The 21,917-nt window shown below is 43.4% G+C and overlaps 1 protein-coding gene across 1 annotated transcript; it reads right to left on the reverse strand.

Moving 5' to 3' along the window:
* Positions 1-2,156: 2,156 nt before the first annotated feature.
* HMGCS2 (3-hydroxy-3-methylglutaryl-CoA synthase 2) lies at positions 2,157-14,277 on the reverse strand. Its single transcript, XM_067713500.1, is given in 12 exon segments — positions 2,157-2,263; positions 3,511-3,633; positions 4,260-4,323; positions 4,325-4,370; positions 5,418-5,446; positions 5,448-5,569; positions 5,572-5,588; positions 7,996-8,161; positions 9,529-9,693; positions 10,282-10,406; positions 13,989-14,056; positions 14,059-14,277. Coding segments are annotated over 12 exon segments (1,206 nt in total). The 5' UTR covers positions 14,233-14,277.
* Between the last annotated feature and the right edge of the window lie 7,640 nt (positions 14,278-21,917).

Consider the following 21,917-nt stretch of genomic DNA (forward strand, 5'->3'; position numbering starts at 1 on the left):
AACCCTACGAAACAAAGAAAGAACTAACAGCACAGAAATTTAATAATAACAAACTTGTAACAAAGGAGAGGCAAGCTATCAGGATCTTGTGGGAGACAACGGATCTGCCACATTTCCGGTCTGTGATTCAAGGCTGAGCCTTCCCTCCATCCCTCCATCTCCCTTTTCACAAAGGGCTCCTCTAGCACCACAAGCCCATGACAGTGACTACAGCAGGGAAAGGCATGAAGGACCCCCTAAGGATGGCCCCTCACTCTACAGGGCCAGTGCTTTTGGGGGCTGCTGTGTCCAATCCAATCTATTTACCAGCTAAGAGTGGGGGACATTTATACGATCGAGAGAGGGCAGAAATTCTATAGCGTACTTTTTCAAGGAACCTCTCCACAGATAAAGAAACAAAAGAAGGACATTCAATCATGAGTCTCACCCTGGGCATCCCCCCTTTCCCCATACCTGCTCCTTACCCGAGGCAGGCTCTCCTAAAGATATCCCGAGGTCTGGGGCGTTCCACTGCCCTTCCAGCAACAAACCTGGACGCCTGAGGGCCCTGAGCCCAACGCCATGGAAGCCAAGGCTGGGAGGTGGGCAGGGTCCCCATGACACATCCTGTCTGTGATGGGAAAACAGGCTGGGCAGTGCAGAGGCAGAGCTCCGCAGAGCACTGCACTGACATACAATCTTTATTTCAGCTAACATCTCAGTGGTGTAGGTTCATTGCTCCTGTGAGACAAGGATGAGGCCCAGCTTTTCTTTTCTTGGTACAATGCTGCTTAAGCATGTGGACCAGGAGAGGGAGGGAACCTGATTTGGAAACTCTCCCTTGAAAAATCCCAATTCTCTCTCTCTTCCTCTGTCTCTTCTTTCTCCTCTCTCTCTCTCTCTCTCTCTCTGCTTCTGATGACTGAACTAGCTTGACACATTTAATGGCCCCCTCTTTGCCACTGACTTGCCCTTAACAACCATATTACAAACAGACAACAGATAAGCAAACAAACAGATGACTCCCTGGTAGCGCCAAAGTCTGATGAGTCTGCTTAAGGAGCCTGCCGTTCTCAACCATACCCTGCAGCCTGGCCGGTCGGCCCCCTTTCCAACCTCGCTTACCTCCTAACATCCCAGAGGCACACTTCAGTTGCCCCACAGGGCTGAGAACGCTGGCAGTGGTTAGGAGTGAACAGAGGACACCCTTTATCCTGCAGTTTTCCTGTTTTATCCGGGTATCTGGTTTACCCAGGACTTCTTCCTCATCTTTCCCTGTTCCCTATCCTGCCCTTGGCAAACCTTTTTAGTCTTCCCCCTTCATATACCAAAGTAGGGGGGAAAATTTAAAAACAGGAAAATGTAGATGAAGTATTCAGGCACAGGGACTGATCTGTTGAGATTTATGTGTTGTAAAAGAAATTGCTTCTCACACTTCCATTCTGCTTATCTTCCCAATTTGGAAGATTAACTGAAGGCAGATATCTGGGTCCATGCACTACAAGATTCTAATTCTGAATCTTTGATTTTCCTTTAAAAGGTACCATAAAGAATTCTCCTATTTCTCTTCCCGATTCCATCCACTTCCATCAAACTCTTCTCTCCTTATGCCCCTACCCACTTATTTCCCAAATCTCACTTCTTCTACCCAGAAGGAATCGCAACACGGGACGATTGCTCACAGCCCCTTAGCCTAAGGTTCCCTCCAGCCAAGGCTTCTGCCTCTCACAGAATCCCCAGCACCCCGTTTCCTTATGAGTCTCTCCAACACACTGGCGTGTCCTTCTCTGATGCTCTTCATCTTTGTTACCAACTCGCCCCATTGGAGTAATGAGTTCCATAGGTTCGGGTTCACAGCCTGCCTGCTTCTGTTGTGGATGCTAATTTTGTTTCTATCAGGCTTCTAGGGGAGCTTCCTATCATGAGTAGATCAGGTAAACAAGTTGACTCTTTTTTTCAGATTCAAGATTTAAGAACGTGCCCCTCCCCCCAGCTTTTGCCTTTCATGGGCAAAGAGCCCCAAGAGTTTTACTTGGTCCTCGTGGTACAAACTCCCCACCTCTGATCATTTTGGAAGCTACGGACCCTCTCTGGCCTGTTCACACTCTCAGAACTGCATCTGTCACCCAGACGAAAACCTTTAAGCCACCTACACTCTAAAATTTCACTCATCACCTTTAGACCAGACGTCGGGCATACTTTCGGTGATACAGCTCGTCCACTCTCTCCAGGTATCAAGTGCCTAGGAAAAGGCTGTTTTTGTCACCAAGTGGTGAGAAATTCACTGTGGAATGAGAAGAGGCAATACTCACAAAGGGCTGCATGGGGTTGAGGAAGAGAAAATGGTAATAGGGACGCCTAGACCTTCACGTGGAGCTCTCCTGGCTGTGCTGCAAGGGGTGGCGAGGTCACCTAGTCTACACCCAGTAGGGCACTGGGCCATCAGAAGAACCAGAGGCAGCTCTCTTGGAGCTAGTACCTAAGACTTGTCTACTAGAAATTTTGCTATAGGAGTATGCCGTTTTTCTGCAGTAGACATGCCCTTCCTCCATTGAAATCTTCATCATGTCCTTCTGCCAATGGTACCTAGCTTGAGGTGTACCTCAGAGCATCCTGTTTTCTAATAGACACTTCCTTCCTAGCCCTAAGTTTTCCAACTCTGATTCATTGTAGTATTTCAAAGTTTTGTCCATTAACGTTCATCTCAGAGGTCCTATTTTTATTTTATTTTGGCTTCTTTTTTGCTCTAACATGTCCCCTGTTCCAGATAAGATCAATGACTACTAGGTCTAGGTTTTCTGGAACATTCTCAATTCCATAAGTTCAGTCTCCTTTTCAGGGCAAGTCATGTGTCCCAAGTTTTGCTTGAAAAAATATGGTTACCCTGATTTTAAAATGACCATCTGGCTTCTCCAGTCCTAACTTTTGCTTTGGTGTACTTTTCCTTTGTTGCTTTTTGGGGGCACTATTTTGTTTTATGTTTGGTAAGGAAAGGGGGTAGCTGAAAGAAGACAGTAATATTTGCCGATAACTTATTTATCATTAATTCATTCATTAATCTCTTTGGCAATCCTGCAAAGTTCGTATGATTTTAGAAATGAGGCAACTGAGAAAACTTCAATAATTTTCTCAAAGATAAAGAGCTGATAAGTTATCACAGCTCAGCTTAGACTTTGATATCCGGCTCCAAAATCTGGGCTTTTTCAACTGTTGCGTAGATAGTGTTTTCAAAGACCATACCTCTGGCTTCCAGGGGACTTCATTGTCCAGTATCCTGTTTTGGGTGGTTATCTATGCTCAGTGCTGGGAAGCCACATGCTGCCTCCTACCTCTTCCCAACTCTGTCTTCTGCTTCCCCACCCAGTTCTTCCCCTTTCGAACCTAACAAACCTTCTCCCAATCATATCTGATAGAAGTCGTCACTCTCACCCACTATATTCTAGACTTCTGATGAATCCCTGGCTCTCAGCTCCTGGCATAGAATCTGAGAAAAATTGCCTTCTCTTCCTCTCTTTCTGCCTTTTTTCTTACCCTTGTGGTAGAACTGTTCTCTTTGGTCCATTATTTCTGTAAACTTCTCAGGAGACACATGCTTCCGGGAGGTGAGACATTTTGGCAGGTCTGATGTACTGGATACCAGCTTCTCCGGTGGGGGGTGGGGGGTGCGGCGAGACTGGGAAGCAAAAGTAAGACTCTTAAACTTACTTCATTGTCATCACTGCTACCAATCACAAGTCCAATGGAGAGCCAGGCTCTGTGGGAGCTCCCGCCCCAGGGGAAAGTGCTCTATGTATGGCTTAGAATGTCAAGAAATGATAAAGCTCAGCAAATATAATGTTAGCAAAACATACAGGCAGACTCTCATTTAGTCAAGGTGTATCCCGTTTAGCGCTTAGATGTATGCCCTTGATCACATCCATCACAAAATAATCCACAAATGTTTCCTGGATATCTCAAATCCATCCATTTCTCTTTAACCAGTTGCAACCAAACCACCACCATCACCTCTTGCCTAGACTATTTGCTGGAACAATCTGACAGGTTTCCCCACATTCACCTTTGTTTCTCATCAGTCTAGTCTCTAAGTAGTAACCAGGGAAGTGCTTCGAATACATGAACTAGACAAACTTACTCTATTGCTTAAATCCCTTCAGGGCTTTCCTTTGTTCTTAATCACAACATAATTCTGTCAAGGTGGGAGCCTTGGTAGTGGTGAGGCAGAAAGTGGTTTCTTTTACCCGATGAAACTGGCCAGGAGTGCCTGATCAAAAGACTGGACTCACCTGGAGAAGCATCCTGGGGCACCCGAAATGAAAAGAAACTTTCCACTAAGCCAGAGCCATTAAGAGAAGGCACCAGTCCTGGAGCCAGCCAAGTCCTGGGCAGAGTGACTGCGGCGAAAGAAATCAAAACCTAAAACCACACATCAACATTATGTTCCGCACTGCAAAGAAGCCACCAGTCTAGTCAACCTCTTGCAACTAGCAATGGGTTCTGGGCACTCTACACAAACAGGGGCTTCTGGAAGACCCTGGGGGTAGGCCCAGAAGGAGGAAAACTTACCAAGAGGAGAACAGCTGAAGTCTAAGATACAGAAGCCACAGTGAGCATAACTGAATCTCTGGGATGTAAAAGGAACTTCTCCCCACCCAGGAAGCCAAGATGAATTCAGTGAACTCTGAAGGCACCTCCAAGTGAAGGTCAGACCACTGGACTCATCTCAAGGCTCCCATGTTGACTGGCAATGCTTCAGCAGTTGTAACTTTTTTTATTCTACCCTCATTAGGAATAATTTGAGCAAGTCCAATGATATACATATATATTTTTCTCATGTTGTATGCATGTACTAGTACAAGTGTTTTCTTGTAAAATCCACAAAAGAGAATATCTATAAAAATAAAAACTAACACTTGGACCCCTGCTGAGCATTACTGTTTTAATTGCTTCAGACATTTAACATTCATCAAAACCTTAGAAGGTAGGTATTGCTATTGTACAAATTTTATAGTTGGGAAAAAGAAGGCGCATAAAGGTTAAATATTTTTCCAAGGTCAAAGCTAATAAATGGTAAAGAGATTTGAACACAGGTTGTGGGCTCTAAAGCTAGAATCTCTTGACCAACATGCTTTACTGAGTACAGAGATTTTAAAGGATGAGATCAAAATATGCATAAAAGTTCTACTATTTTCCTGCTGCACCAGATAGGTCTTGCTCATCCCCTGGCATCGTACGTGCACTTCACTTTGGAGACCACTGTTTAATACTGATGGTACATCTGCCTACCCATACACCTTTGAAACCTGTTTCTTTCATTTGCCTTCCTTTCTTCTTTCTTTCCTTTTTGAAAAACTTCTGAACCAGAAGAGGAACAAAACTTGGTTGAACCCTCAGACCAGAGGCCATGGGTAAGAGGAGGTGGGGTCACGTGCCGTACTCACTGGAACAGAAGTGAGGCCAGGCATCCCTCCGCCCAGGGATGAAGTGTACATATTCCCGTTGTGTGTGGAGAGGTAGAGGGACGCCTTGCTCTTCTTGATGAACATGTCTAGAGAGGCCTTTTGAAATGCTTTTTCTACGTCCTTATTGGTGTGTCTTCCAGTTTTAGCCCCCTGTGAGGCAGCCAGAGGAATAGGCCAGGCGAGAAGCCACATGAGGGAAGGAATGCAGCACGGGGAAAAGTGTAACAGCTACTGGAGAGAAGACTTTGGGACACATGTTTTTTATAATAGAATATTTGGAAATACAGAAAACACAGAGGAAAACTGTCACTAATAGTCTTACCATTCAGAGAGAGCACTTAGGTCATAGTTTTCTTAAGGAATCCATTCCTAATTTTATACAGTTTATTGGAAAGTAAAATCATGCGATACATTCTGTTTAGCATGCTTCCTTAACTAATTTTCTCTATGACATTGTCAGCTTCTCTAACATTATTATTATTATTTTTTTTGCGGCACGCGGGCCTCTCACTGTTGTGGCCTCTCCCGTTGCGGAGCACAGGCTCCGGACGCGCAGGCTCAGGGGCCATGGCTCACGGGCCCAGCTGCTCTGCGGCATGTGGGATGTGGGATCTTCCCGGACCGGGGCACGAACCCGTGTCCCCTGAAGCGGCAGGCAGACTCTCAACCACTGTGCCACCAGGGAAGCCCTCTAACATTATTTTTAAAGGCTGCCAAATGGACCATGATATGATGTACCCGACTTTAACCAATTGACCCGTTTCTGTCCTCATTAGCTAAAATACTACAGAGAATAGCTACATGTTTGTTTTTTTTTAGGAAACATTTGTTTTTCATTAAAAATTTTTATGCAATTTTAAAAGGTTACTTTCCATTTACAGTTATCACAAAATGTTGGCTATATTCCCCGTGATGTACAATACATCCTTGAGTCTATATTAGACCCAATAGCCTGTACCTCCTACACCCCTATGTTGCTCCTCCCCCTCTCCCCACTGGTACGCACTAGTTTGTTCTATCTATGAGTCTGCTTCTTTTTTGTTATATTCACTTGTATGTTGTATTTTAGATTCCACTTACAAGTGATATCATACAGCATTTGTCTTTCTCTGTCTGACTCATTTCACTTAGCATAATGTCCTCCAAGCCCATCCATGTTGTTGCAAATGGCAAAATTTTGTTCTTTTTTATGACTGAGTAGTATTCCATTGTATATGTGTACCACATCTTCTTTATCCATTCATCTGTTGATGGACACTTAGGTTGCTTCCACACCTTGGCAAATGTAAATAATGCTGCTCTGAACGTTGGGGTGCGTGTATCTTTTCAAATTAGTGTTTTGGGGTTTTTCTGATGTATACCCAGGAGTAGAATTTCTGGGTCATATGGTAGTTCTATTTTTATTTTTTTGAGGAATAGCTACATGTTCTTTTAAACATGTGGAATTACTGAGCCAAAGATGCACATCTATTAAGGCTTTTGCTTCATGTTTTCCTATTACTCCCCCAAATCTTTGTATCAGTTTACTATTGCTCATTTTCTCATAGACTCAATTCTGGGTATACAAAAATTTTAAATGCTATCTAAAGAAAACATTAACTTGTTTATATTTGTTACTAATGGGTATGCACATTTAAAAATATGATTATGTGCATTTCTTCCTTGAGGAAGTTTCTTGTCCATATACTTTGTTCAGTTTTCTACTTAGTGTGTTTTTCTTGTTATGGATGAGACTTTCATATATTAGAGATAGTAAGCTGTTATCTTTGGTATATGTTAGAATTTTTTTCCATGGGGTAGGTCTTAGAAGCAGTGTTTGTGCTAATTTGGATGTTGGTGGCAGGGTTAGCAGTAGTAGTTAGAAACAGGGGCAGATGTTGGTAAAATACTCCAAAACTTGAACAGATACCAAGAAGAAAGGGAAAGATTCCCTTCCCAGTGAGAACTCTTTGTATTCTTCTTTTCTGAATGTCTTGGAGTATCGCATCAATAAACAGCATTCTCCCTGCTTTATCGACAGCAAAGGGGAGTGAGCTGGACTATCTCTATTTCATAGGTGCGGGGATTTGAGGCAACAAGCAAGACATTCATTAAGCCAATGGCTAGTGGGAATGAGACCAGACGCTCCCCAAGTTGCCATCCTGCATTGTGATTATTTGCTTCTAGGTGTTTCTTTCTGTACAGACTGTGAGATCCTCTAGGCAGGTATCATGGAGTCACATCCACTTTTATGTCCCCAGAGTTTAGTATGATGTCTGACACATAGTTGATGTTCATAACATGTTTATTGCCTGAATAATTTAGCCACACTCCCTTTCCCCTTTTTATTACTCGCCGAAGCTTCTTATAGTCACTTGATCTAGAGGTTCTGGCAGTGCCCCTGTACTCCCTAAGATACAAGGTGAGGTCTCTGAGAAAACAATAACGCACTAACCCACGTGAGGACTTGGTGTCATTTCTACTGTGTTGGAGGATTGTTGTCTTTTCCCACAGGAGTGGCTGGTGGTCCAAACTCAAGGCATGAGGAAGCCTCCTCCTTCTTATGAAGAGACCTCACCTGAAGGCTTCCAGCCTCTTATAGAGGCCGGTCTGTGTGTTGCCACTGGCTAAGAGAAAGTCATTGAACATCAGGTGAGCCAGGGATTTCTGGACCCTCTTGCAGAAGGGTGTGTGAAAGATCACAAACTGTAAGTCATCAGGAGTGAAATGTCGATCGATGCCAGCTGGAAGAAGAAGTGTGAAAGCAAGGATGTGGCAGGATCCACTTAGACATACTCTCCAAGATCTAACTGTGCTGCGGTCTCCCAGAAAACTGGCTCCTACCTCCGGCAAACACACAGAGGTTTGTTCATTCATTTTACAAGCATTTTACTAAGCACTCTACTCATAAAGAAGGCAAAGAAACAAATATTTTCTTCCTATCTGCCATTGCCAACCTCTATGACAAATAATTCCTCAAATCAGCCTCGTACTGTATTATTTTCTCTATTTTCCAGGGGAGAAAACAGTCTCCAAAATATGAAGATGAGTCATGTGTCCAAGGTCACCCAGCTTGAAAAGAGCTGGCTTTGGCTTTGGGTTCTGGTGTCTCTGGATCTACACTCCAGACTCTCTCATACTCCAAAGAGAAGAGCAATGTACCCCCTGCCCTTAGGAAAGTTTACAATTCGGTGCTGAGATCCAAAGCGGCATTGATCAAATTCCATATGAGATTAAGGACTAAAATTAGAATGTCATAAGAATTCAGAGGATGCCAGAGCAACTAACCAATAACAATTTTATTGGGCAGAGGCAGAGATGTCCAAGTCGACTCCTTTCCCATGGAGGCAGCCAGCATCCCACCCAGTGCAGCAGAGACAGGCAAGATGCTTCAGGACACCCCTAAAGCATCCATGCTCTGATGCTTCAGCACATGCCTTTTCCCACACTGAAACCTGCCTTTTTTAGATGCCCATCTGGGCATGGCTAAACAGGTAGGAACCCCCCCCCCCCGCTTTATTTTTTAAGTGTATGGGTTTCTCTTTATTTTTAAAAGAAGGTTCGTTTCTTTTCTGATTATGGAATTGGTACATATTTTTTAGCAGAGAACTTCAGAAAGTAAGGTGAAAATAAAATCAACTTCCAACACTACCAGGCAAAGAAAAGAATCACTGATAACACTTAAGTATACTGAAAATATAGGTAAGAATTTTCAACATCAACCAGACTTTAAAAGGTGGCAAACTATAAACCAAGAGTCAAATCACTCCTGACTTCAACAGAAACGAATCCTGGCCTCCATAGGACGTGGTCACTCTGATTCACACAGTACCTCCCCAGGTGGCCGGCACCCACTGGCTTCAGCTTTGAACTTGGATTGTCTACTTTCTTTCATTTAACTCAAGTTAGAGGCAATTTCATGCTTGACTCTGGGTGACTTCCAAAGGGACTTTAGCTCAGGCCCAGGAAAGGGTGTCAGAAGAAGGGGACATGAAACAATTCTCTTGTGATCATTTGAAGAGGAGAAAAGAGTCCTTGTCTTAAGAGGTTAGGACATACTCTTGGCCTCGTGTGAATAGGGTCCCCACCTTCTGCCCTCTGAGCCCCATACCTTGCTCCCACTTGTTCTGGATCTTTTGATGGTATAACATGTAGCATCGGTCCAGGGCCCGTAAGTAGCGCTGGATGGACAGCTTCCCATCCAATTGTGGGCACTCTGAAGTCATATCTGCTTTGCAGAAGTCATATACATTCTCCATGTGGGTTGCTCTAAGCCCTGGAAAGGCACACAGAGGGATTCGGGGACTGTACAAGGCAGCCCACGTTGAGCAGAGAGGATAGGAGAGCCACATACAAGCAGCCCCCTGGTCTTTATCTTTCTCGTGCCCAAGCCTGAGCCCACCGAGCATCCCTCATGTGTTCAAAAGGAGTTGATTGAATTGCCACTTTTATATAAATGAGATTTATATTTCCATTTCCATACCTAGATGGGCTTAAAAAAAATCTGGAATAGACACCAAAAGTCTCAAAGGAAAGCTCTCACTTTATACTCAATTATCTTCTTTCATTTTCAGTTGTCAGTTTACCTCTCAAAGGGTCCTTGTCAGCAGCACCAGTGCCAGCCATTCCACACATCATTATCCCAAAGTGTGATGGTGCAGAAGAGGCAAGCTTGCGGATCCCTCTCTTCCCCTCCTCCCTGCCCTCTGCTCCCCAGTCCAGTCTTTTGGAGACAGTCAATATCATCATCAGATCCACATTTCGGCCCTGCATAGTGGGTGGGCCAACTTGGAATTAGGAGCTAGGTATTTGGCTGCGCCATGCACAGTCTCCCGGCGCCACATAGACACTGTTTACTACAAACCTCTCTTGAGGGCTAGAGGGCCCTTGGGCCCAACCAGCATTGCCACAGCTCCAGCCCTGCCTGTGGGGTGAATATTACCACTGGAGTACACTGCGATGTCTCCACAGACCACCAGGGCATAGTGACTTGTAATGAGAGACAAGAAATAATTATTATCACTACCAAATCTCAAGCAGACTGAAAGCCTCCTGTATGCCAGGCACAATTTTAGGTACTGGTGATAGATCACTGAACCAAAATAAAAATTCTTGCCCCATGGAACTTGTTCTAGTGAAATTCATCATGACACATTTGAAATGCAATGTCCAAACTCAGCGTTCTGTGACTCTAGCTGTAAAATCCTCATTTATTCAGAATTCAGTTTCTGAATTCAATGAAACATTCATAAATTAGCACTTCTGGAGATAATTTAGGTTTGTACTGATCACCTTACAGCACTTCATAGTACTACAGTGGAAATTTCTTTCAAATCATAGAAGGCCAAGGGATGGGGAGGGAAACTAATATTTGAAATCCTAGATAGACATGAGCTATCCTCAAACAATCCTTAAAATAATCCAGTGAAGCAGGAATTATCCACATTTACAAAGGAAGACACTGGCTTCTAGAGAATCCAAGTAATTTGTCTAAGGTCACCCACCTCATGAATACGGAATTAAATATTCAGACCCGGTTCTGACTGGATCCTGAACCACGTGCTTCGAACAATCTGGTATTACCTTCCTTCTGAGAAGAGTTAGTGTCAAGTAACCACATTTAATGTAGGTGAACCATAGTAACTACTTCTATAGTAGCCAGATGATTATTCAATAAATGATTGTTGTCTTGAATATTATTTGTTCCTCTCTCATCTGATAGTACTGCCCGCCCTCAAACTTGGGTTTGTGAGAGAAACATGGCGGCAATTTTAGGATTCTACCTAAACTGTGAGGAAGCCCCCAGGGTTTATGCCAGCACTGTGTTGAGAGCCATTATTTCTGTATAATTCAGTCCTCACAATAAGCCTATCTGTCAGATACAGTTATCTCCTCTTTATAGACAAAGGAATTGAGACCCAAAGAACCTGAGTCACTTACCTAAAGCCACGCAGCTAATAGATGGTAGGATAAAGATTCAGAGTCAAGGTTCCAACCCAAATTCATTGAAACCCAAGAACCTTCTCTTAAGATTATATAACAACTCAAACTCCAACCCCAACGAAACAGTATTGTTATTTTTTCTCTGCAATTTTATATACATAAATATATAAAAATATATAATAAACATATAATATATATAAACAAAATTTATATATGTATATAAAATTAGGAAACTATAGAATAGTATTTAGAAGCCATTAAGGAAAAAACCAGTCAATTAGACTGTCTAAAATTAAAACCTTCTATCAGAAACAAACTCAAAAGACAAACTGGGGAAGTATTTACAGTACATAAAGCCAACAAAGGATTATTTTCATTCATATATAAGCGCCTCATAAGAAACATAAGATATGTAATAGAAAAATGGCCAATAAACATCATAAAAATATCAAAGTTCTCTTATAATAGCAAAGGAAAATCAATGATACTATTATATTACTTATTAAACTGACAAAGATTAGAAAGTTTGATAATATATATTGTAGGAATGCACCTTAGTACAACATGTTGAAGAACAATTTGGCATATTCTATCAAACCTTTAGATCAAACTATTCTGCAATTCCACTTCTAGGAATCTATTCCTAGAACATATTATCATGAGCGTGCAAAGCTATTGTACAATGTTCATTAAAACAGTATTTATAATTGCAAAAACATACATCAATCTAAATATCCATCTATATGGGACTAAGGTTTGGCATATCTATCAATAGAATATTATGTGGCTTTTAAAAGAATGACTTTAGGTGACCTTATGTGTATATCTATCTATCTGTCTATCTTATATCTATCTATCTATAGAATGACCTCTAAGACATCATAGAGATGAGGAATAATGTGTACAATGCTAAAAAATGAATAGATAAGGGTATGCTTTCAGGTATATAGAAAATTCCTGGAAGAATACATAGAAACTGTCAGTGTTAAATTATGGGAGTTGGTAATGGGGTGTCAAAGGGAAATTTTCTTTACTTTCTTTACTTTTCACCCTTTTGTGTGTGTGTGTGTGTGTATGTACTTAACTGTTGGTTTCAATTACCTTCATTTAAAACAAAAAAAGACAAGAAAAAATGAGGTCTCTCAGGCAATCTGAGCCAGTACCACTCTTTCCTTCCCTCATACCCTGCTGTCTCTCTGGAGTGGTCCAGACCTTCTTGGTGAGTCCCAGAACCACCTTCTCCCATCTGAGGGTCCCCAGGTGGATGGCCAGGTCAGAAGCAGAGATCACATCTACGCTGGCCTTGTCTTGTTTTGGCATTTGCCATTAGACTCAAGCTTAAATATGCTTTTTGTTTTAGTATAGATTAACAATTCACATCCTAATAGCTTGTTTGAATTTTTCCCCCGCAAGACATCACGTTAAAGAAGGATGCATTTGCAGCCCTCTCCTGTGGAATACCCAACCATTCAGCAGAATCTACTCATTTGAAATGACATGTTTGAAGCTGCTAATGCCCCCAAATATAGGCTCTGATTTTGGGTTAAAGGCTGGTGTGTGTCCCTTGCCCTTCACTTCTACTCTCTAACTAAATTCTGGGCTGGACATATTGGTGGTGACGGTAGTAGGGGTTGCTGGAGAGGTAATAATACAAATGCCAAGCAGGAGAAGCACTGCAAGTACAGGTTTGACGATGTAGAGACTAGAACATGCCAAATCAATGGAATCATTGTTGGCGAGGCTACGCAGGGCAGTTGAAAAAAAACACTGAATGGGTGTGTGGAATTGTACTGCCTTGTTGCATGAACAGAGACAAACCATTAAACTCTTCTTGGCCTCTTTTTAAAGTGAAAAATATTGGATTAGATAGTCTCTAGGGTCACCGCCAACATCAAGACTTCATAATTAATTTTATAATTAATGTTTATTATGGTTTCTAAAGTTTAAATTCTGGTTTCCAACTTAGTAAAGGTAGGGCCTTGTCTGCCCAGGTACTGTTTTTTCACATCTCCATTGATATCTTGTTTAATGCCTGTAAGGCAGGTAGGCAAACAAAAACTCTGAGTCTCTCAGAGGTTAAGGGACTTGTCATCAATTATTGACAGACCTAGGTTTCTAACTCTCCTAGGAACCAGGCAAGGGAGAGAAAGTAGAAATACTCTGTGTCATAGTCTATCCTGTGATTCTTTGGGTCTATTTTTATCAGGGTGTTTTTCCCTAACACCTAAACTTGTTTAAATCTTTTAACATCACCAATCTCTTTCCCGCTCAGAGACTTGGGAGAAACCTTAGAGAAACAGGAAGAGTGAAATGGGAAATATACCAAATTTGATTTGGTGTCTTGCTTCTGCCATGCACTACGTGTAAGATATTAGATCCTCCATTTTCCCCCCATAAATCAGGTATGACAGCCACTTCCTAGGCTGTTGTGAGGACCAAATGAATGACTCTGTGAACATGCTCCCTGATTAACTGTATAAAGCTATACACGTCTCAGTGGTTATTATCATTGTGGTTGTTGGATGATCGCAGCAGCTGTATGAAGAAGGTGTCCTTCCCTCCCTGAATGAAACCACCCAAGGAAAGGAGAAGCTGAGGATTTGGCCTCCAACCCAGCTCCCTTCTTACATATGCCTCTGGCAGCATGTACCATCCCAGGAGCTGGACTCGACCCAGTTGGCAACACTGAATAGAGAGAGGCAGTGTCACCGTAGCAGGCACTGGTGGTATCTATGCCCTCAATGTCAGTGTTGCCTGAATCCTGGAAGAGCTCCTTGAGCACTGTTTTGACAGCCTTGGGCTTGTCGATGATGGTCTCAGTGCCCACTTCCCGCCGGCCCACAGATTCCCATGGGAGCTGCGTGTGCTCCATCAACTGCTGCACCACTGTCAGGCACAGGGAGTTGATGCCCTCCTGGACTGAGCAGAAGCCCATCTGGGTTTGGCCCATGCCCACTGTGTACTTCCCTGCCCCCACATTGTTAAACTTCTCCATGTCTGTTTGGTCCACATAATGGGCTGGGAAATAGACCTCCAGGGCAAGGATGCCCACATCCTTTGGCCAAGCATCTCTTTTGGCCAAGGGGATAGCAGGGACTGTAGAAAACGTGTAGTAGAGAAAACAATCAAAATTCCACTAATGGGCTCTAGCTAGTTTCCTCAAAAGACAGTACAGCAATCATTTCATTCATTTTTTAAAAAATATATTTTAAAGACATCAGATGAATACAAATTTAGAATTGTATTTTCCTGTTGAATTTACCCTTTTATCCTTAGTAAATGTCCCTCCGGCATTTTTATAGCTAAATACATGTGGAACAAGCAACGTCTGTGGAAATACAGAAGACAGAGAGGGCAATTCCAAACTGGAGCAGAGAAAAAGTGGAGAAAGATTCAGTAAAGAGGGAAGAAAACTGTTTCTTTCCTGGACCCACCACCTCTCTTCAACCCTGACTCCTAATCCCTCTGGAGAAGATCTGGAGTTTCTCCTTCTAGCTACAAGTAAAGAACTCACCAAGCCCACCTTCTATTTGTTCCACATAAAAAGCACCTGAAAGCTGGTTACTTTAGAGGTATTCTTCATTTTCCAGATGGTGAAAGCAAGGCACACATTGGTGAAGCGATGTGCTCAGGGTAACTTCTCAGTTTCTCATCTGTTAGAAATATTCTGTCTTTTCACTCATGAGTACCACCAAATTCCTTTGACTTGCATCTGGCTACAGGATTCCTGATCGTGGAAGAGTGACAGGGTGGCTCTGCAGGCTTATGCATTTAGCTCTATGCCACAGGAATTGTAGCCCGGATGGAATGTATCCATCAGTCATCCGCAGGATTCTGGGCTTCTTGTAACCCCCGTTTTCCCATCACAGAGGTCAATTTAAAGGACTGCTGTGAGGCAAAATGGATCATGTGATCACAAGATAGTGAGGCAAAGTGATAAATGTTTATTCGTATCTGACAAAAGAGAATTGAAGTTTAGTTCTCTGCCCTATTTGGTGACACTCAGATAATTAGAGTTTATACTCTCAAATGTTCGTGGAAGAGCTTCCCAGTACCTAGAGCTAATGGCTACCCAGAGCTCAGTCCTGTGCTTGGCTGGGTTTTCTCTCATTCTCATTCTCCCTCTGTCGTCTCTAAGCTCACTCCATCCCTCTCTTCCCAGTTAGAAATCTCAATTCATAAGGAAAGTTTCCAAGAATTAGTCACATTGTAACTTTTGTAAATGTCTTGGTAGGGGGTTATTACTTGGAAATGGATTCCAGAGCCTTGAAGAAAAGTTAACATGTAGAGGTTTCCAGAAACATCAGGCCACTGGAGTTAAGAGTATCCATCTAATCTTGTACTTTCTCTAAAAAATAATCACTTTATTTAATTTAGAACTGGTTTCGTTCTGGTGTTGCTTGGTTCAAGAACATGCATCAGACTTTTATTTCTTTACTCCATCTCGCCTCCTTCTCTTGTGTTTCAAAATTAGCTATTAGGGCTTCCCTGGTGGTACAGTGGTTAAGAATCCACCTGCCATTGCAAGGGACACGGGTTCGAGCCCTGGCCTGGGAAGATCCCACATGCCGTGGAGCAACTAAGCTGGTGCGCCACAACTACTGAGCCTGTGCTCTAGAGCCCACGAGCCACAACTACTGAGCCTGCGTGCCACAACTACTGAAGCCCACACACCTAGATCCCGTGCTCTGCAACAAGAGAAGCCACGACAATGAGAAACCCATGCACTGCAACAAAGAGTAGCCTCTGCTCACCACAACTAGAGAGAGCCCGCACGCAGAAACGAAGACCCAACACAGCCAAAAAACAAACAAACAACAACAACAAAAAAACAAAATTAGCTATTATGTGCCAGGCACTGTGCTATGGAGGGCTGTGGGGTGAAGGGGACGGTCGGAGAAAGGCGGAGATCAAGGTTCTTGGGGGCCTCCTCCACCAGTAGGAGGAATGAGATAAGCACATACATACTATATAACCCAACCAAGAGTCAGAATATGATAAAGGCCACAAGAGGGAGATGGGCAAAACCCCACGGGAATTCAAAGGAAGCAGAGATTTCCTGTGTGTGGGAGAATCAGGACTGGCCTCATGGAAGGGGCTAAATTTGAGGTCAACCTTGATGGATAAGTGGAGCGTCTTCTGATGAAGAATTGGAGGGTGGCTGCAGGGACAGTGCTACAGCAGGGGGTGATTGAACAGGTAAGGGCACCTGGAGCAGAGAGTGAAGGGGAGAAGGAGGACAACAAATGAGAAAAGCAGGTGGGGACCATGAAGTGGAGGGCAAAGGTCTTCCTTATTTTAAAGGCAGTTGAAGCACATGGGGTGGGAGCCGTCTTTATGGTGGATTTAGAGTGAATGCAAGTTGGATTAGAGGGGATAGACATACAGAGAAAAGGAGAGCCATAAAGAGGACTCTTAATACCCATTCAGGCTATGGAAAATGGGATTAGCTGTGAGTACACCAAAAGGGAGATGTGAATGATAATTCCAAGTGTTGGAACCAAGGACATCAGAAGGAGGGGGCAGGTCAGGGGGACTGGGGTTTATCTCTTGGAGGACAGCCAACGGTTGCTCATTGAGACAAGCAAATCCACTTCAATCCCTTCCTCACAAATGGAAAAACATGTTAAATTCCGAGCTGGGACATTAGGCCTGTACTCAGGGGGTGGGGAAGAGTGTTGATGATGGTGGGGAGTCATGAAGAAAATAAGAAGGCTCAAGGCATCTCCTCCCACCCGATACATCCACGCACACAGGTTCCCTGGGCACCAGGCAAGGGAAGACACTGGGCGAAAAGTGTTTCTCTAAATATTCTTGGAATGCAGTGTAGAAATGGGAAGGAAGAAAGGGCTAGTCCTAAAGTACACTGGATGGTTTAGGGGTGTCCGGGTGCTAGCGGTAGCTGTGTTACCATCAATGCTGGGAGACTGTGAGCCCTTGGGCTGGACTTGGGGAGTGTTTGCAAAAAAAAAAGGAGTGCGTGTGTGCTTCTGTGCACGAGCACATGGTACACACACACGCACACACATACACTCTTATCTGTACATCTCATGTCCCCCTTTCATGAAATCAGAGAGCAGAGAAACACACTTCTTATCCTCCGTCCATTTTGAATCTGACTACAGTGACTTGAAGCAGCTGGTTTTACTGACACTGCAGGTGACACAGAGTCCTGAAGGTCTCAGCAGGGGCTGGGGGGAGAGGTGCAAACTGTGGTGGAGAGAATGTCATGGGCCCTGGTACCGATATTTCCATTGCTTCGTGCTGCTAGGGGTGTAAAACGTGTCTTGCTGACATCGGCAGGTGCCAGAGGTTTGGGATCCTGGAATTCTGTAAACAGACCTGGGCTGTCTCTTTAGAGATGAGGTGACTGAGACCTTGAGAGGTTAACTTGCTTCTCTAAGGCTGTTCCCAAGCCTTGCCAACTTTTGACTGGGATTCTAGTGACTTCTGCCTCCGGAAACCCTGCCCCTGCTTATTGAGGCTCTGTGGCTTCTAAAACTGGGCACAACTTCTCACTTAGAACATGGGCAAATCAAAGAAAAACATCATCTCTCCAACATGTACATACCTGCGCTGCTCCTGGGCATGTATGGGAAAGGATGGCACTGATCCCTCCTTTCTTGGGCTCTTGTGGCAGCCTTGTTTATGTTCAGCCACCTCAGGAGGCTATGGTGTTCCTTATAATACATCCTAAGGTAATCCAACCTGGTCTTGGACCCTTGTCTGAGTTACTCTCACTTGGTTGTCGAGAAAGCTCTCTGTCGAGTTAGCTGTTATTAATGTATTGTGATGATAAGGAAAATCTCTCAAAACCAAAGGGAATGAATCTATTCATAGTAGCCCTTTAAGTAGTTGGGAGTGGTACGGGCATACAGGCAAAGGGCTGGAATTAGAGAGGATAAAGAGCCTGCTCCATTTCTTCTGTTTTTATTGTCGTTCTTGTGTTTGTATAGCGCTATACAATTTCCAAGTGCAATGCAATAAGTGCTACAATAAAAGTACAGAAGCCCTAAAGAGGTGATCGTCATTTGCAGCTCAAGGTCTCCTGAAGAGGAAAGGTCTGCTTTACTGATGAGGCTAGTGATATGCGGACAGGTGATCCAGCTTTCCCAAAGATCTACAGCTGGTAAATGGCAGGTTGGGCACTCAACCATGTCTTTCGACTCCAGATTCTGCTCTTTCCACTTTGGTCTTCTACTTCACAATAAAATGCTCCTGCCCTCTGATCTTCTAATGAATCTCTCCCTCCATCCCACTCTCATTGCACCGATCTTCCTCTATCTTTTACAAGAGTCATGCATTCACTCATTAGTTCATTCAATTAACCCCTCTGTCTACTATGACTCTGTGCAGGGCACAGAGAACAGTCAGAGTGGTTCCTGATTTAGGGGAAACAGAGGCAACTTCATTTTCCTGAAGACAGAGAACTTCCAGCTGCCCCTAGAAGTCCAAGTCTCCCAGGTCTTCCATCATCTTTAGATTCTTGCCTCCATACATCTTGGTGCTTACTGCTCTAACCCAATCTCCCACCTTGCTCTGTCACCCCATGCCCTTCCACTGAGCCACTGGCAAAGCTCTGTCATCAACTGAAAATTCCTTATTTCCAATCCTTTTTCTGAATACGCCCTTTGCTTCTTTCTCTGTCTCAGACTGCAACTCTCACATGGTGGTTGCGCTCTTTGCTTTCCATAATATGGGACCCCTGGCCAAAGGAACCCAATGTACTGCAGTGCTTGGAATAAGGCATATGTCCTCTTTGCTCTTCGCTGATATCGCCAGAGTATTTTTCTTCTCCCCCCTCTCAAAAGCCCCATTCTCTGCAAGCACATGCCATCCGTCTGGACCAACCAGTGCCTTTCATTCTTGCAGTCAACATTCAGTCCTGCTCCACTACCCTTGTTCATGAACATGGAAGCACAGGGATCACTGCCTTCCTTTCCACCCTCAATCCTCAGCATTCTTGGAGATGTGAATCTCCACATAGGTAATTCATCCACGCTGCCCTCTCACGTAAGTTCCCACTTCCGTGATTTTTGTCCTCCACTTGACCTCAGCCTCCCATCCCACACTCATACTCTTTTTTTTTTTAAGTATAATTGATTTACAATGTTGTGTGAGTTTCAGGTGTACAGCAAAGTGATTCAGTTATTTATATATATATATATAATTTTTCAGTTTCTTTTCCCTTATAGGTTATTACAAAATATTGAGTATAGTTCCTGTGCTATACAGTAGGTCCTTGCTGGTTATATATTTTAAATATAGTAGTGTGTATGTATTAGTCCCAAACTCCTAATTTATCCCCCCGCTTCCCCTTCGGCAACCATAAATTGGTTTTCTACGTCTGTGGGTCTATTTCTGTTTTGTATATAAGTTCATTTTTATTATTATTATTTTTATTATTTTTGGATTCCACATATAAGCAATATCATATGATATTTGTCTTTCTCTGTCCTGCTTAGTCACTTAGTATGATAATCTCTAGTATGAGTTTCCATTCTCATACTCTTGACCTTCTCGCTATACAACCTCCAAAGTTTTAATTTCATGCAGCACAATTCTAATAACCTCTATCTTCCCTGCTTACTTTGTGTGTGTGTGTGTGTGTTTAATGTCTTTATTGGAGTATAATTGCTTTACATTGTTGTGTTAGTTGCTGCTGTATAACAAAGTGAATCAACTATACGTATACATATATCCCCATATCCCCTCCCTCTTGCGTCTCCCTCCCACTCTCCCTATCCCAGGCCTCTAGGCGGTCACAAAGCACCAAGCTGATCTCCCTGTGCTATGTGGCTGCTTCCCACTAGCTATCTACAATACATTTGGTAATGGATATATGTCAATACCACTCTCTCACTTTGTCTCAGCTTACCCTTCCCCCTCCCAGTGTCCTCAAGTCCACTCTCTACATCTGCATCTTTTTTTTTCTTCTTTTTTTTTTTTTTTGCGGTACATGGGCCTCTCACTGTTGTGGCCTCTCCCGTTGCAGAGCACAGGCTCCGGACGCGCAGGCCCAGCGGCCATGGCTCACGGGACCAGCCGCTCCGTGGCATGTGGGATCTTCCCGGACCAGGGCACGAACCCGTGTCCCCTGCATCGGCAGGCGGACTCTCAATCACTGCGCCATCAAGGAAGCCCTAAACCCACTCTTGGTCTACCCTGTGCCTGTATCTGAGCAGCTAAACAAGGCTGAAGGAAAACACAGTATGGTATTAACTGGTTAGCTTTACATTTACAACCGCATATCTCAAATGGACCCTCAGCATAGTCTGGCAATTCTACTACATTTTCCTAGTTCATTTGCTCTCCCACTCCCAAATGACTAGTCACACTTCCTCTTCTGTCTTCAGCCCATCTCCTCTACTCATTCTCAACTGATTACTTCGACTCCTCTTTCACTGAGAAAATAGAAACCATCAGAAGAGAAGTACTCCATCTCTTATTAGCAAATTCAGCAAATTGCCTGCCTTTATACCCCATACTCTACTTTCCTATAGTTCTTATCTAGAGGAACAATCCCTGCTCTGTTTTAAATCTGATGTCACCACTTGTGCACTGATTGTACTGCCTCTGCTCTGTGTGAAGACTGTGGTTCTGCAATTGTCTCTTCTCTTCTTCCTGATTTTTCCCCTTTCTACTAGGTTGCTCTTATCAGCATTCAATCCCATCTTTACCCTTTTGCCACATCTTCTTTATCTACTCATCTGTCGATGGACACTTAGGTTTCTTCCATGTCCTGGCTGTTGTAAATAGAGCTGCAATGAACATTGTGGTACATGACTCATTTTGAATTATAGTTTTCTCTGAGTTATTTGTAGTGAGGTGGATGGACCTAGAGTCTGTCATACAGAGTGAAGTAAGTCAGAAAGAGAAAAACAAATACCGTATGCTAACACATATATATGGAATCTAAAAAAATAAAATAAAATAAAATGGTCATGAAGAACCTAGGGTCAAGACAGGAATAAAGACACAGGCCTACTAGAGAATGGACTTGAGGACGTGGGGAGAGGGAAGGGTAAGCTGGGACAAAGTGAGAGAGTGGTAGTGTATATATGGACATATATACAGTACCAAATGTAAAATAGATAGCTAGTGGGAAGCAGCCGCATAGCACAGGGAGATCAGCTCGGTGCTTTGTGACTAGCTAGAAGGGTGGGACAGGGAGGGTGGGAGGGAGGGAGACACAAGAGGGAAGAGATATGGGGATATATGTATATGTATAACTGATTCACTTTGTTATAAAGCAGAAACTAACACACCATTGTAAAGCAATTATACGCCAATAAAAATGTTTAAAAAAATGTCCTTTTGACCCTATATGTCCTACCGAGTGTGCCATCGCCTCTCTGCTCCCCTCTATACTGAAAGTCACTAAAGTATTTTCTGTTCTCAGTGTTTCACATCTTTTCTTCTCACTCTGTCTTTAATTGCCCCATTTTGGCTTTTGTCTCCTGCATTCCATTGAAATTCCTTTTGTCAAGGTCATCAGTAACTTCCTTTTTGCCAAACCCAACATTTGGTTCTGAACCTTCCGCTTACTCGACCTCT

Source organism: Pseudorca crassidens, chromosome 2 (assembly GCF_039906515.1).
Source record: "Pseudorca crassidens isolate mPseCra1 chromosome 2, mPseCra1.hap1, whole genome shotgun sequence".
Taxonomy (NCBI): Eukaryota; Metazoa; Chordata; class Mammalia; order Artiodactyla; family Delphinidae; genus Pseudorca; species Pseudorca crassidens.